This window comes from Ixodes scapularis, unplaced genomic scaffold, assembly GCF_016920785.2.
Source record: "Ixodes scapularis isolate PalLabHiFi unplaced genomic scaffold, ASM1692078v2 PGA_scaffold4__175_contigs__length_147842914, whole genome shotgun sequence".
NCBI classification, from domain to species: Eukaryota; Metazoa; Arthropoda; class Arachnida; order Ixodida; family Ixodidae; genus Ixodes; species Ixodes scapularis.
Genome location: NW_024609879.1, coordinates 29460062 through 29473953, shown reverse-complemented (window position 1 = coordinate 29473953; position 13892 = coordinate 29460062). Strand labels below are relative to the sequence as shown.

General features: G+C 45.1%; 1 protein-coding gene across 8 annotated transcripts; it reads right to left on the bottom strand.

Annotated features, from left to right (window-relative positions):
- Positions 1-915: 915 nt before the first annotated feature.
- Positions 916-8889, bottom strand: LOC115331068. Of its 8 annotated transcripts, none has more exons than XR_005715600.1 (8): positions 8787-8889; positions 8606-8685; positions 7650-7757; positions 5829-5892; positions 5207-5279; positions 4190-4291; positions 1859-1980; positions 916-1474 (listed from the first exon to the last, which is right to left on the bottom strand). XR_005715600.1 is itself a non-coding variant. In XM_029993124.3 (8 exons), exons 4-8 carry the CDS (start codon positions 5207-5209, stop codon positions 1377-1379), a joined length of 417 nt encoding a protein of 138 aa, XP_029848984.2. In that variant the 5' UTR covers positions 5210-5279; positions 5829-5892; positions 7650-7757; positions 8606-8889; the 3' UTR covers positions 916-1376. The 8 variants fall into 8 exon arrangements, 5 of the variants coding, with proteins under 5 accessions (XP_029848984.2, XP_040067162.1, XP_040067161.1 ...); XM_029993124.3 differs by adding an exon at positions 4650-4741 and having other exon boundaries at positions 8606-8889; XR_003920406.3 differs by having other exon boundaries at positions 8606-8888.
- Positions 8890-13892: the final 5003 nt, after the last annotated feature.

The window sequence follows — 13892 nt, the reverse complement described above, 5'->3', positions numbered from 1 at the left end:
AACCTACTGGCACAGCGCGCCAAAGTTTCAGCCAGGCCTGCAAAGCAATTCCGGTCAAAGCACGTTCTGGTCAAAGCATGTCATAGCAGCTCTTGTAATAGCAAGGTTGACCACAGAAGATTCGCGTCGAAGAGCTATCACGTGGAGGGGAAACGTTCATTTCAATGAATCTTTTTTTTTATGTCAACCATCGTAAAAAAAAGGGAACAAAATTTCTGAATGACAGCCATTGATAAAACTGGGCAGAAGTAGCTTCGAATGTACATAGCTCTAGATCTGCTATGTGTACAAAGCTCTAGCATTTTTGGTTCTGACAGAATGTCGTTTTTAAAGCGTTGGGCCATGGTTACTCTGCTTATTTCTTTGTTTCGCGAGCCTTTAATTATCTTTTTGTATTGTACAAAACCTTTATTTTGCCCAACCGTATCGAAAAGACCATCAGGAAAATCCTGATGGTCTGATGGAGTCGTATTTTGGGACGTCTGATGGTTTGAAGGTTTGATGGTCTGTTGGCCTGATGGTTTGTTGGTCTGTAGGCCTGATGGTTTGATGGTCGGTTGGCCTGATGGTTTGATGGTCTGTTGGCCTGATGGTTTGATGGTCTGTTGGCCTGATGGTTTGATGGTCGAATGACCTGTCGTATTTTGAGACGCCTATTTTTTACGGTTTGATTATGGTGGTTTCATGGCTAATTTGAAACAGTTAGAGTTGGCCACAACTTAAGAAAACACAACAATATGTGAATGCATAATCTGGAAACTTAATTATGCCATGCCTGGAGCATGACGAGGTGCATATCCCACTTAGAATTTAATTATATTGTCCACTGCACACTGGTAATCGCCAGCCCGACATTTGAGTACGGCAAATGCAGCTACTAATAAGAATAAAGTCAAACAAGCTGCATTGCTTTGATATTTTCATTATGGAGTTATGAAATCATACATTGTTTCGCTGGGCAGAATGGCTAGGTGGTACAGAAAAACCAGAAACATTTGAGGAAGTACTATTGTGACCAATATTAGTTGAAGCGCCATGACGCATGGCATGTGGTACTATCAGAGGCACCTGTCGGATTTTCAGTGAACCTCTGTGTTTGCTGAAGTTTAGGCAGGTTACTTCTTGCACTCATTGTGCCACTATGAGCTGAAAATTGACACGGAACGGCATAGTGGTGCAACGAGCACAAGAAGTGATTTGTTTCTACCTCAGCGCATACCAAGGTTTGCTGAACAATTTGAGAGACACCTCTCATCGCGTGTTACGTGCAGTGGCGTTTCAGCTCATATTGGCTGCGATAGTACATTTGTTCCATTTCAATAGTATTGGCAATATATAAATTAAGCTAAATTAATATGAAAGAAAGGGTAAAAAGGCTACAACATGGGGTCCAAGCGATGGCAGATGTGCGACAGCATGGGCAGTCCGTGGTGGGACCACGCATCGGGGGAGGACAGGCAGCAAAGGGACGAGCCTGGACATATCAAGGGAAATTCAGAGATCAGCAATGAGTCCAAACACAGGACCACCATTGATATACGTAAACAGCAGAGTGGGCCTAGAGACTACTAAAGGGCAGTAAGAGTGACGTGCTTCATTGTAATTGTGTGACCATGCAACTTTTTGGAGAGTGAGCGAGCACGGCCTGATGGGATAGCAGTAGCGACCAAGCAACCCACAGCCTTTTTCAAGTAGTCAGCTGATCAACAGACTACTTTAAAGTTGTTTGCACAAACATTTAGATATATTAACCTCTAAATAATTTATCTATACCATCATTTAAAATAATTGCTTGTAAACTTGAGACCCAAAATAGTATATTACTTAATTAAGGAAGTTAGAGTATAGATGCACATACCTTTGTAGTGATTTCGCTTGAGATTGGACAGCTTTTCTGACAGGTACCGCCGTATCTTCTGGTGCCGGGCTGCCCTTTCAGCCTGGCGGTACTTTTCTCCCTCAGGTGTAGTCAAAAGCAGCCTGGAATATTGAAATTCCAGGGTAATTATTTTTTGCAGTGCTCAGATTTAAAGCAATATAGAATGTTATAAATACCGGCTGGAGGGTCATAGTTTGAGAAGACCAAGGGTAAATTAGTCTCAAATAAAAGCAATTAAGTGGCAGCTGGCACCTAACAAGCCTTCAACGTTTCTTAGTATTTACAGTGTTCGGAGATCACCATGAAAGCAAAAGTACCGCAGTATCCTGATTTATGTTCCACTCCCAATAGACAGCTCACCCTGGCTTCTGTTATTCTTTTAAGCACAAAACAGGTAGCCCATGTCTATAAATCTCACTGCTAGGCTAGTGACCTTGTAAGAAATAGGAGCTACAACTGTAGATAAGTAGACAATGTACGTTGGAAACTGCTTATACTTGGTTATCATCCCTCGCTGTGGTAACAGCTTAGACACGCCACAGAATTAAAAAAAATAGCATCATGAGCACCAGAAAGAACAATGCAGTTCTATATAAAAACAATCTTTCACGTTCCTTGAAAGATCTTCCATTCATGGTAAATTTAAAGGTAATTAAGCAGTCTTTCAATGTGCACCTGGTGGAGGCCTCTGAAGCTTCGTTGGGAGGTAATCTAGCAATGTTGGGGATCTTGGACGTAGTTGTGACATGGCGAAAACCGCTATGTTGCTGCACTACACATCGGAGCAACGCCGTTGTTTGGAGGTATACTCAACTGTTGGAGTAATCTCGCCCTGAACGCGATGACCTTGACATTACTTATCTCACAATTAGGCGCTTAGACGGCTTAGTCCGCTTTGGTCCCCGTAAAGCCCACAGGTGTTTCAAATGGCTAGGCTGTAACATGTCTACACCACCACTATGCACCCGAACGGCACAGCTCGTAGCCACGCCAGCTTTGCCGGATAGCCCACGACGCATCGAGCTCTCAGTTGACTTCTCTTCGAGCACTTGCTCGAGTTTGTTGCTTAGAACGGAAAATAAAATTATCTGTTCAAAATACAAATGTGCGAGTATTTATGGTTATTATCTGTTGTGATTGACTCATTCTTGGCGGGGTGCCCCCATCACATGTCCAGGTGTTAGCAGACAACCTACTAGAGTAAAATCTCGGTGATACTAACTGGTATGAATTTCGGAATAAAACAAATTAACAAATTCCCGGCTGAAGTGCATTGTATACGACGTGAAAATTTTTGGATGTTCCGAATTCCTCTACGCGCTGCAACGGCTGATACGAATGCGTGCTCCACAACTGATAGTGGCAAAGAGGCCACGATCGGCGACTGTAAGCTTTCAAGGCTCTGGGCGGCTGATTGCCTGCTCCTGCCAGGGATCAGCCGCACTTTACCCAAAAACTGGAGCTCAAAATTACATGCATGTTACAATCGGACCCAAAAACCAAAACTAAACAAAATGCTAAAAAAAATGTGCAAAGTGGCCAGCCCCATCACCATCAACACATGTTTCAAATCCAATCCAATCTGAATCCAAAATCGCTTTTTTTTGTTTTTGCGATCTCGTGGAATGGTGTTTCAGCCTTGGAAAAGCAAAACCGATTTTACTATAAGGTTACCTCGAAAAAACAAAGTAACTGCGTTGGCAAAAACAGAAAACCGAGTGATGTTGGTGGTGTCTTGGGTGTGGTCCACGGTGACATGCGAGCTTGGTTGGAAAGACAAAGAAACCGAATTTTTGCTTGCAAGGTTTTGATGTAGGGCTTCAACAGCACATAGTGTGGGCACTTTCTAAGTATGTGCATTTGATAAAATGTTTTCCACAAAGTGTATGTTGTTCAGCCGTCATTATTTTATGTGCGAAGTAGAATCGACATTTATCTGCGCAGTAGAATCAACATTAATTCATTTTTTCAACATTCGTGGGTTGATTATAACCGTGTGTTACTATCGGGGGCATGTTAGAATCGTGTAAATTGCATACAAGATACTTTCTGCCATAAATAAATGCACATTCATGCATTCCTTGTGTTTCAAAATATAAATTTTGTTTCGCTTTCGTTGATACGAATTTAGCATGAAATATTTTACGCGACTCCGCGAGATTCATATCAAGATTTTAAAAATGTTTGCTTAATGAGAGAGCCTGCACCTTGCGCTGAGTGAGCGGGACAAACGCCTTCTCTTGCCTCGCTGCCTTTGCCTTGTTGGAGAGGGTGCCGGTCACCGACCTCTCCAAAAGCACTTCCACTCACCCTATGGAAGCAGCAGTGATCTTGCAAAACATGGAGTCGCACTCTGCTTTCCGCATGTTGCCCGCCTTCCTGGTTGACGTGCACACCTTGCCCGACATGGATCTGTTATAAACAAAAGCGAGAAACAGCTTCACATATACCAGTCCTTGACGTAGAGTGGTACTGTATACTCCAAGATGCATTGAAAATGCACTAAAATAATTACATGAATGAAATTTAGGCCTTTAAATTTAAGACAGCACTACACATGAACTCCTATCTTCATGGGCGTCTGCGAAGCTGATGGGCCTACAAAGCTTCATGGCATCTGCATGAAACAGCTACATAATCCTTTAGTTGCATCAGGTGAGCATGACAACAGAATGTTTTCCAGGCAGTGGCTGTAACTACAATTAAGAGCATGGCTACAATAATGTCTTAATGACTTCTTGTTGCAATCGATTCAATCTACTGTGCTTACATTATCTCAGGAGTGGCCAAAGTGAGGCTCGTGAGCCGCACGCGGCTCTTTGCGGGTCCAAGCAGCTCGCGGCTCCCTGGAAAACGTGTCCCCTAGACGAAAAGGGTTCTAGAATTTAGAAAGAGCTACAAGTCTTGGCAGCCTGGCAACACACTACATATATACACCTGAAATGCTTTTTGCCACATAGATGCGTCGAGTGACCCTGTTTTCTTTATTGTTCTAGAAAGACTTTCAACCGTATACGCATAACAGTTGTCAGGGGCAGTGACTGGCTAGTGAATCGTGTATTAATTTTTGCTTAGCAGTGGAAAGGACCTTCTCATTTGTTGTTATCGCCCATTATACTTGTCCTCTATGGAAATAACTGTTCCCTCCATATTGTTTCTTGTATAAAGTAGCCCCCCCCCCCCACTTTCTTTTTTCCAGCGACTCTAAACTTTCGTAGTTTTGTCTGCGTCTCTAACTCCATGTCACTCTGGCCACCCCTGCACTATCCTAAACTCTTTTAATGTATATTATACACTGAATAAAATTGAGAAGTTTTTCTATTTTACCATTCCTTCCTTTTCTGGAGGCCGATGCTAGGATCCACGATCTCATTCTTTGCAAGGATGTCCTCGTCAGCAACTGAAAAAAAACAATTTCACATGAAAGAGGTACAGAAACCAAATTCGAGTGCCCATTTTATCACTTTAATGAGTTGCAGGTTGCAACATAACCTCAAAAATACCAGTCCTTTGCTGAAGGGCACAAGCAAACTAATTTTAAAGCTAATCAAACAACTTTTCAATGTGCACCTGGTGGATGCATATGGAGCCTATTTGGGAGGTAATCTAGCAACATTAGGGAACTTGCTACGTAGTCATGACGTAGGAAGGACATTCCTCGGCCATCCTGCTCAGCAACAGAGCGCAGCCACAACAGTAGAGTAGAGAGCTCTTTGCCGTTTATGCCTTCTTTCTCAGCATTATTGTTTCCACCCTTTATGAATGAATATCCTCTATGCAAGATATAAGCCATGTGTTGCATATGACATGTTCGGCTCTATCACCGCACAGCAAACTTCTTTCATATACTGCAGGTTCATTAAAAAAGTTACATTTTAATGCTAAAGCATGGGTTCTGTTAGTACGGTAAACATACGAGTACCCAGAGGTCAGGCCATAAATGACTTACGTGTTAGGCAGTAGGGCCCTACACTACAGCACCTCCCGCATCAACAGCCGAGCCGCAGGTAGTCCTGCAATTGATAGAGCAGGGTAAGTCAGAGAAAGGTGTTTCTAGCAGCTCTGCCGGTGTGCCCCCTAGCAGCATTACGCACGCACATTGGGGTGTAGGCAGAAAGCATGGCATTCCTCATCAACAAATCATGACAACAGATTGTTGCCGGCATCAAACTGGATCCCTGTGCTATTTTTTCTTTTTTTTTTGTGATTTAGTTGATTCTTTGTCTTCCTTGTCACTCCCGACTGCTTTACTGGCCTTTGTGAAATAAAGAAGGCTTGGTAAACTGCAAAGCCTTGACTGAGTGGTGAAACAGAGCAATCCCAAGAAAGTATAAATGTTAAGGACTCGACATGACATTACGCAGTGTTGGGATTCCCAAGCTGCTTTCCACACTCACATTTTGTGCACGACCAGCTCTCTTTCTGCATCAGTTGGATTGGTCAGTTGTGTGCCCGTTTCGGTCGCTGCTAGCCATATGTGGCTGGCGCTGCTTTTGAGAGCCTTGCAACATCGTCACTTTCAGCTTTTGTCCTGACATAAACCGCATCTAAAAATTTAATTAGCGCTAAGATTTAGCTTTTGGACACTCCCAGAAAAAATAGGCTGTACCACATTACATAGACAGGTAATGATATTCTAATGACAAAATTTCCACAAAAGCTGCTTTGCGTTAGAGGGCACAAGGGCTGACGTTCCTGGGAGGAGCAGCTTTGTGTGAACTTGCAGATGCTTCAGCTGCCTGTTTGCGCCTGGCCAGTTCAGTTGCCATTTCCTCTTGGGTTTCTTGTAGGTACAGTCGGGGACAAACGCAGGCAGCTTGCGTGCCCCAGGACACGCAAGCTGCGACTGAAACGCATTCCTCTGTCATCTGCCGGCGGGTCGCCTGGTTTCGAGATCACAGAAGGGCGCACGTGCGTCCTATTGTACCTGCCAACGTGTGCGCTTTCCCGCTCTGCTGCGGCACGGCGCCTAACTCGGAATCGGGCGCGTGGTACCACTTCGGAGATAGTGCTTACTGACATGGCACCTATAAAGCAAGAAGTCACGGCAGCTCAATTAAGCGATAAGCTGAACTGGTTATAAAGCAAGGTGCGCTGACACGACGAAATGCGGCGCAATGCCCCAGGCGGTATCTCGAGTTTTGGAATGTATAGCAGACGCTCGTCAGCCGCCAGCGCTATCTCCGAGGCAGTACCATGTGCCCGAGTCCTAGTTAGGTGCTGTGCCGCAGAAGAGCAGGAAACACATGTTTGCAGGCAGAGTAGGACGCGCATGCGCTTTTGTGTGATCTCGAAACCAGGCGACCCGCCAACAGGTGGCAGAGCAATGGGTTTCAGCCGCAGCTAGCACGTCCTGGGGACTTTTGTCCCCGACTGTACATTTGTGATCATGAATAAATAAATTGGTCAGGAAGCAATGGCAGCTGATGCAAAATCAATGCAAGCCATGTATTATATGACTCGCATGAATTGACATTGAATCAGCCACGATTGCGCGCCTAAGTTTGTGCTGCGGAGCGCAAGAGTTTGGCGCTCTGTTCATTAAATGGACAGAAGCGCCACCAAAGGACTGACACTCAAGCGTGCTCTTTTTGCACCGAGTATTTCTCGAAGTGCATGTCATTTCTTCGCGCTGACAGAAACGTCGCCGAGACGAGGAGTGCAGTGGATCGCTGCCTCATTTCAGTTGAAGAATGCTTAACCCAGCGAGTAAAATGATTTGATTTCAAAGCCAGGACCATTACGGAAAAGGTTTGTTCCCGAATCTCACCTGAAAACGAATTACCCATCGAACAGTAGCGTTATGATGGTACAGCGACAGAAAAGTTGACGAGATGAGAGGACAGTCCGATCACTGCCCTTTCTAGAATGCACAGCCCTGCGAATAAAGATACTTCGATTAGAAAGCGAAAACGTTGCGGAAAACGTTTGTCCATGCATCTCGCCTGAAATCTAATTAATGTGCTATTTATTGAACGGTGGTGTGCCAGTATTGGAGTAGCACATCGACAGGTTCCGTCTCGCGCTGGAAGACGGAAACCCAAGATATCTGACAAGTTTGAGAGTTTCTTGTTTTGACAAGCGAGTTCAAGAATGTTGTCTTTCATTTGAACCTAAACAGCATGCATGGTCAATAAATAGATCGGTCAAAGAAACATTCAGCATATCTGGTCGAAGCGAGTCTTCAAACCTTTCACAAATATTAAAACCATTCGTAAAAATTTCCTAACGTCGCCGCGGATTTATTTTCTTTTTTTTGGGGGGGGGGCGGCTTTTACTTTATTATTTTACAGAGCCCTTAATTAATTTATCTTCAAAATAATTTTGGCATTCGCGAGATGCTGGGTTTGTCATAAAACTGTGGTCGGAAGTGGCTCATACAGCTCGCCGACAGCTTCGGTGTGTTGCACTACTGTACGCTATGCTTCGTTTAGTTGCTGCGCTCGGAGTGTGAAACTCGGAACGGTGGAGTACGAGTAAATTAGCGCGGACTTAAGGCACAGGAGCAATGGCGGCTTGTAGGGTGCCATATGATGTCACGTGCAAGGCAGTTCAGTCCACACGCTCAACTGAAGTATTAGCCCATGCATTCATCTGCCTAGCTTGGTGCCCCATATAAGCAGTCTACAATATTCACTTTTAATTACAGTCGCAATAAAAAAGAAAGAAAACGGCGATTGCTTGTGGCTACGTCGCACTTTGGGATGGTAAAAAATACACATTCACCCGTCAGTTCGAGGATCTCGGCGTCGTAATAGCCTCCTCGAGTGTTCGCGTCGCCGTCCCAAGACACCTTGTACGCCGTCCTACGCTCGAAGTCGACGACATTCGAAGGATTGCAGTTTTTAAATAAAGCCCTGTGGACGTCGCTTATTTCCCCGTTCTCGCAAAATCGAGTGAAACCTACCGAAATATCTAAAACCTCGAAAACACTCCACGAGGAAGGGTGAGGCTGCCGAGGCAACAAAGCGCACAAAACAACTGGATTTGGATTTGGATTCGATGCTTTTGAAGACGCAGTTGCTCGAGCGGATATAAGCGGCGAACGTTTTTCAAAATATAAAGTATACATTAAAATTAACGGATCATCGAGTGTCGAACACTGCGTATGAACTTGAATGAGAACATTTTTGAGAGAAATCTGTCATGTGTCAACACGGCGTGTAAAGAAACTGGCGCCGCAAGTAGCCGCTGCGTCGGCAGTAGCCGATACATTAAAGACTAACTCATAATTTACGCGGCCCTCAACGGTCCTCCGCCCGTGGCGCAGTTGTAGCGCGTCGGCATAGGGAACGAGAGGTCGCTTGTTCGACTCCCCCCGGGAGAAGGAAGAGAACTTTTTTTTTGTGTGTTTTTTTTTTATTTTTATAATATCTCTGATGGTGGCGGTGGTGTTGAAAACTTTAATTCAGTCTAAAACCCCTGCGAAGCTGCTTCGTTCACGACCGCCCTGGTCCAGAAGGGTTCTAGTGCAGCTGAATACTGAATAATGCAGGTTTTTCTACCTTTCCTGTCGCCGGTTTTAGCACCTTTCGTGACTCGACGTGTTTCCGCTCAAGAACTTTTAAGGTCGTCTGAACGACGAGACATATAAGGCTTTTCCTTAATAAAAAAAATCACATCAACCCATTGACCACGCGGCTGCGGCCCATCATATATCATGCGCGAGATTCAACGACAGCTTTTTTTGTCGCGACATAGCCTCAAATTGCCTATTTTGTAGCATGCAAAGTTGCGGAGCCTCCTCGACTTTGGGCCGCTCATTCAGTGAGGCGGTGGCGCATTCCCCCGACTATTTAACCTTCGAGCAAAGTAAAGCAAAGCAATGGCCGCGCGGTCTGTTTGGAAGCTGAACTTAATTGCCGCCGCGACCGTCCGATGCGCACAACGGTTGCGGGGCTCGGGGGGTGCCGTGTCTATAAAAATTAATGTGTCGACGAAAAGTCTGTCCACCTTCCGTTGGTAATGAAAGGCGTAGATGAAGCATATGCGAAACGATGAACCCTACCGTGAGTACGGGTTTCCACGGTGCGTGATTGCAGACGAACGCACAGTTGCCGGTGAATCGGGGACTCAGTGAGTAAAGACAAATCGCCTGACATAGTTGTGTCAGCACCTCGCTAGCCCGCGACTCATCACATGCTGGCAAATATGTCGCGACCCATATATCAATTGTTATTAAACGCCTCTGACGGCGCCGTCAGAATACCGCGAGCAACAATTAATCAAGCACTTTTGATAAACATTGTGCGCAAAGAAAGTCCCGACGGCCGGGAAATAAGGCGCTTTTGATGGAACCGAAGTGAAACATAAAACTTCTGACGACCATTAGACCACCTCTGACAGCCGATCAAGAGTGTCCAACAGACCATTAGGCGCCGTCAGGAACTTCTAACGGACCATCTAAACGCATCTGATGGTCCGTTAGGACGGTCGAATGGTGCGTCAAGAATGGGCTGATGGTCCATCAGACTTTCTTGATGGTCCATCAGACCTTCTTGATGGTCCATCAGACCTTCTTGATGGTCCATCCGGAGGCCTGATGGGCCATCAAGGAAGTCTAATGGTCCATCAGGACAGTCGGATGGTTCGTCAAGAATGGGCTTATGGTCCATCAGACTTTCTTGATGGTCCATCAGACCTTCTTGATGGTCCATCAGACCTTCTTGACGGTCCATCAGGAAGCCTGATGGGCCATCAAAGAAGTCTAATGGTCCATCAGGAAAGTCAGATGGTCCGTCAGGAATGGCTGATGGTCCATCAGGAGTGGGCTGATGGTCCATCAGACTTCTTTGATGGTCCATCAGGAAACCTGATGGGCCATCAGAAAAGTCTGATGGGCCACCAAGAAACTCTGATGGTCCATCAGGAAAACCTGATGGTCTTTTTGATCGGGTCCCTCTTTAGTAACGTTTTATAAGAATACGCATCAATATTATGTCAATCTTCACGATCTTACGATGGTGCCAATATGTTGCTTAGGAAATCTGGGTGCATTTTGTCTGGACCAGTGGCTCGAAAGAACTTAAGAAATGAATAACTTTTTAAAATTCACCTGCTAATATTAATTTTGTCTGATAATAAAGAAACTGCAACACGACTAGTGGAGTTGGTGTAATTTTAGGAATAACAAAATATTAATTGTTGTAATATTGCAAAATTAAACATGCAGAAATGTATAATTTATTTATTTATTTAAATACATGAAAGATCATGGGGCATTGCAGAGGGGGTGGACATACACTGTGGGTTCAGTAAAGAAAACTCAACAAACAAGACAACTCGGTTATAAAAGGTAGTCCAGCATAATCTAAGCAAAAAGTGAGCAATTAGTGCTTTTCTCAATCAATAAAAAAAATTATGGAATAGTAACTAATAATGCGGGAAGATGGTTCCATTCAAATGACATTCTGGGGACGAAAGAGTCGATGTAAGCTGAAGTTTCACAACGAAGTATGCCAACTTTAAGACGGTGATCGATGCGGGAAGAAATGAAAGAAAGAGGGACTAATGGATGGTTTGCCTTTCAGAAAATCGTTGGAATGATACATTCCATGAAAAAGGCGCCAACGAGATGCTTTAGAACGTGAGGGTAGAAGGGACAGGGACAGCTAGGGTGGTTTTCATAGATGAAACACCCGCGGTGCGATGATGTTTACAGACTATGAATGTGCGGCGCGATTTCGTAGGACTTCAATGTTTGTTACAACCGTTGTGTGACCGGGATCCCAGATTGCTGCGGCATATTCCAGCTTTGAATGTATTGAAATATTGTACAGAGGAAGTTTTAGTTACATAGAGGTTAAAAAAGGTGTTTTTTTTAGTATCCAAGCATTGCATTAGCGTTACTGATTATATAAGAATGCGCTATCTATGATGGTTTGAAGGGATGTTAACACAAAGAAACTTGAATGAGGTCAGAGATGTCAGTTGAGTATTACAAATTATATACGGTAAAGGTGACGTCTTACGACGACACATCTTCATAGTTCCACATTTGGTAGTATTGAGAGATATTGCCATAAGGTACACCATTCCCAAACCTCGTATAACTCAGCCTGAACAAGTGCAGCATGTGATTCGTTAGTAATTTCACGATACATTACGCAGTCATCTGAGGTTGTGTGTGTTCAGCGCTGCTTAAAATGTTGCATCACTTAAAATATATGTTACTTTAATAATCAAAAAGATGTACAAGAATACACATTGTTTTTGTGGTTGTTTTATGGATAATTTAACCTTTTTTATTCAATATTTTTTTGCGGCGGCTTGAATTATGGGATTTCCGCAAGGGCACGTCAAGTTGCGTAAAGGCAGCTTTTTGCTCTTTTTTCCCCTCTCTGATTATAAAAATTAAGATACGCGTTTCCATGTTTATAATATTTGAATAATTACCGCAAAAGTACATTACACATTATTGAAAATCGCTCTGATGGGACTTCAGGATTTTTTTAAAGGGTGTGAAGGGGACTTCAGGAATTTCTGAGATGTTTGAAGGAGGCACCGATATTTCCTGGTGGGTTCACTGGCCCCGTCTGAGGCTCTCCTGAAATGTCTAAAGTGCCCTTTACAATGCCTTGAAATGTCTGATAGCCTGTCAAGAACTTTTCTAATGGGATCGGGAAAACCTTCTGGCTTGTTGAGATGTCTGTGGGCAACGGCCTAGGTGGAAAAAACACATTTCGCAGAATTAATGAACATAGCTGGTTATTGTACGCTACGGGGGAAAAAAATAAGTATTTGGAGAATGCCGATCGTGTGTGTGTTTACAGTCAGATTTTTATTACTGCTCTTCTATCAAATACGAGTGGGCTCCTAGACCCGTCTGTCACTGCCCGGGTGTTCGGTCGCCGAAGAGGCCAGTGAGGGCGACAGCCCCATGTGGAGAATTGACGAGCCGCGGGCCGAGTGGTGTTGGCCGAGCGCCGTTTTGAGGCGAACGCAATCCTGTCCGCTCGAGGCGAAATCTGTGCAACCATGTATAAAAAGAAACACGAAAAAAACAAAAAACAAGCTCAGAGCAGTGCGCGCTTTCCAGGAACAGGGACGCACGCGGGAGCGACTTGTTCCGGGAACCGGTCCCTCCAAGGGGGACTGTCCCCAAAAAGCAATCGCCTCTCTCCGCCCGGCGATTGGGGGAGGGTGCAGGGCTGCCAGGCCAGCGGTTGGGGGGGGGGGGGGGGGGGGAGGGTGGTGTGTGCAAGCGGGGGAGGCCATAGCCATTTTCTCTCTGCTCGTGTGCGGTTCCGGTTATCCCACGAGCCGGGATGTTTGGAGTGGACCAATTCCCTCCAGGAACGTGAGCATGCATGGTTTTGAGGGCTCGCCCCTTGGTCTGTTTTGATCCGTGCAGTTTCTTTCTTGGTACCCCAGGTGAACCATAGTTCGGCGGAGGCCGCCTTCAGCACCGCTCGAGCGTCATTGTCTTCAGCGCATTCAAGGAGATGGTGGCCGGTGTCGGCTTACTCGCATCAAAGCTTGGCAGTCGGGGTCAGCGTCCCACCGCATGTAGTGCCTGCGCAACGGGATTATGGCACTCTGGGTGTTGAGGCGGTGGATGACGGCCGCTGTCCGGACGTGTTCCTTGCGCCTCTTGTTCCGTCCGACTTCAGACCAGCGAGCGAAAAATACGCCGAAGACGCCGGCGCGATGTCATCATGGACGAAACCGTGACTGTGCTCGGGATTTCTCAACGGCGGCGGGTGCTGCCTACGAGTTCGTGGTTTTCGCTAAACGTGCTTACTGAGACTGTGTATGTGTCCGTGAGGTGCACCTGCTCGGTTTTATTAGCTGGACTACCGTACATCTAGAATATACCCAGCGGCATTGTGAGTACTTTGAAAGGTATTTTTTTTTGGTGATAAAGATGTCGGTTGTCCCTGTTTGATGTGATCTCTTTCGTCTACAGCTCCTTGCGCCGGGTTTGAACAAGCATTGCTTTTTATCACCTTTTTGAGTTCTAATATGCATGCAAAACTAAATGTCGGCAATAAATTTTCAATGTTTTGACCTG

Excerpts from the sequence above, each read along its gene's own strand:
- LOC115331068 (XM_029993124.3), bottom strand. Across the intron at positions 1,981-4,189 it reads ATCACTGCTGCTTCCATAGG|GCTGCTTTTGACTACACCTG; the intron begins GTGAGTGGAAGT and ends TCAATATTCCAG. Across the intron at positions 1,475-1,858 it reads CAAGCGAAATCACTACAAAG|GCTCGTCCCTTTGCTGCCTG; the intron begins GTATGTGCATCT and ends TGATATGTCCAG.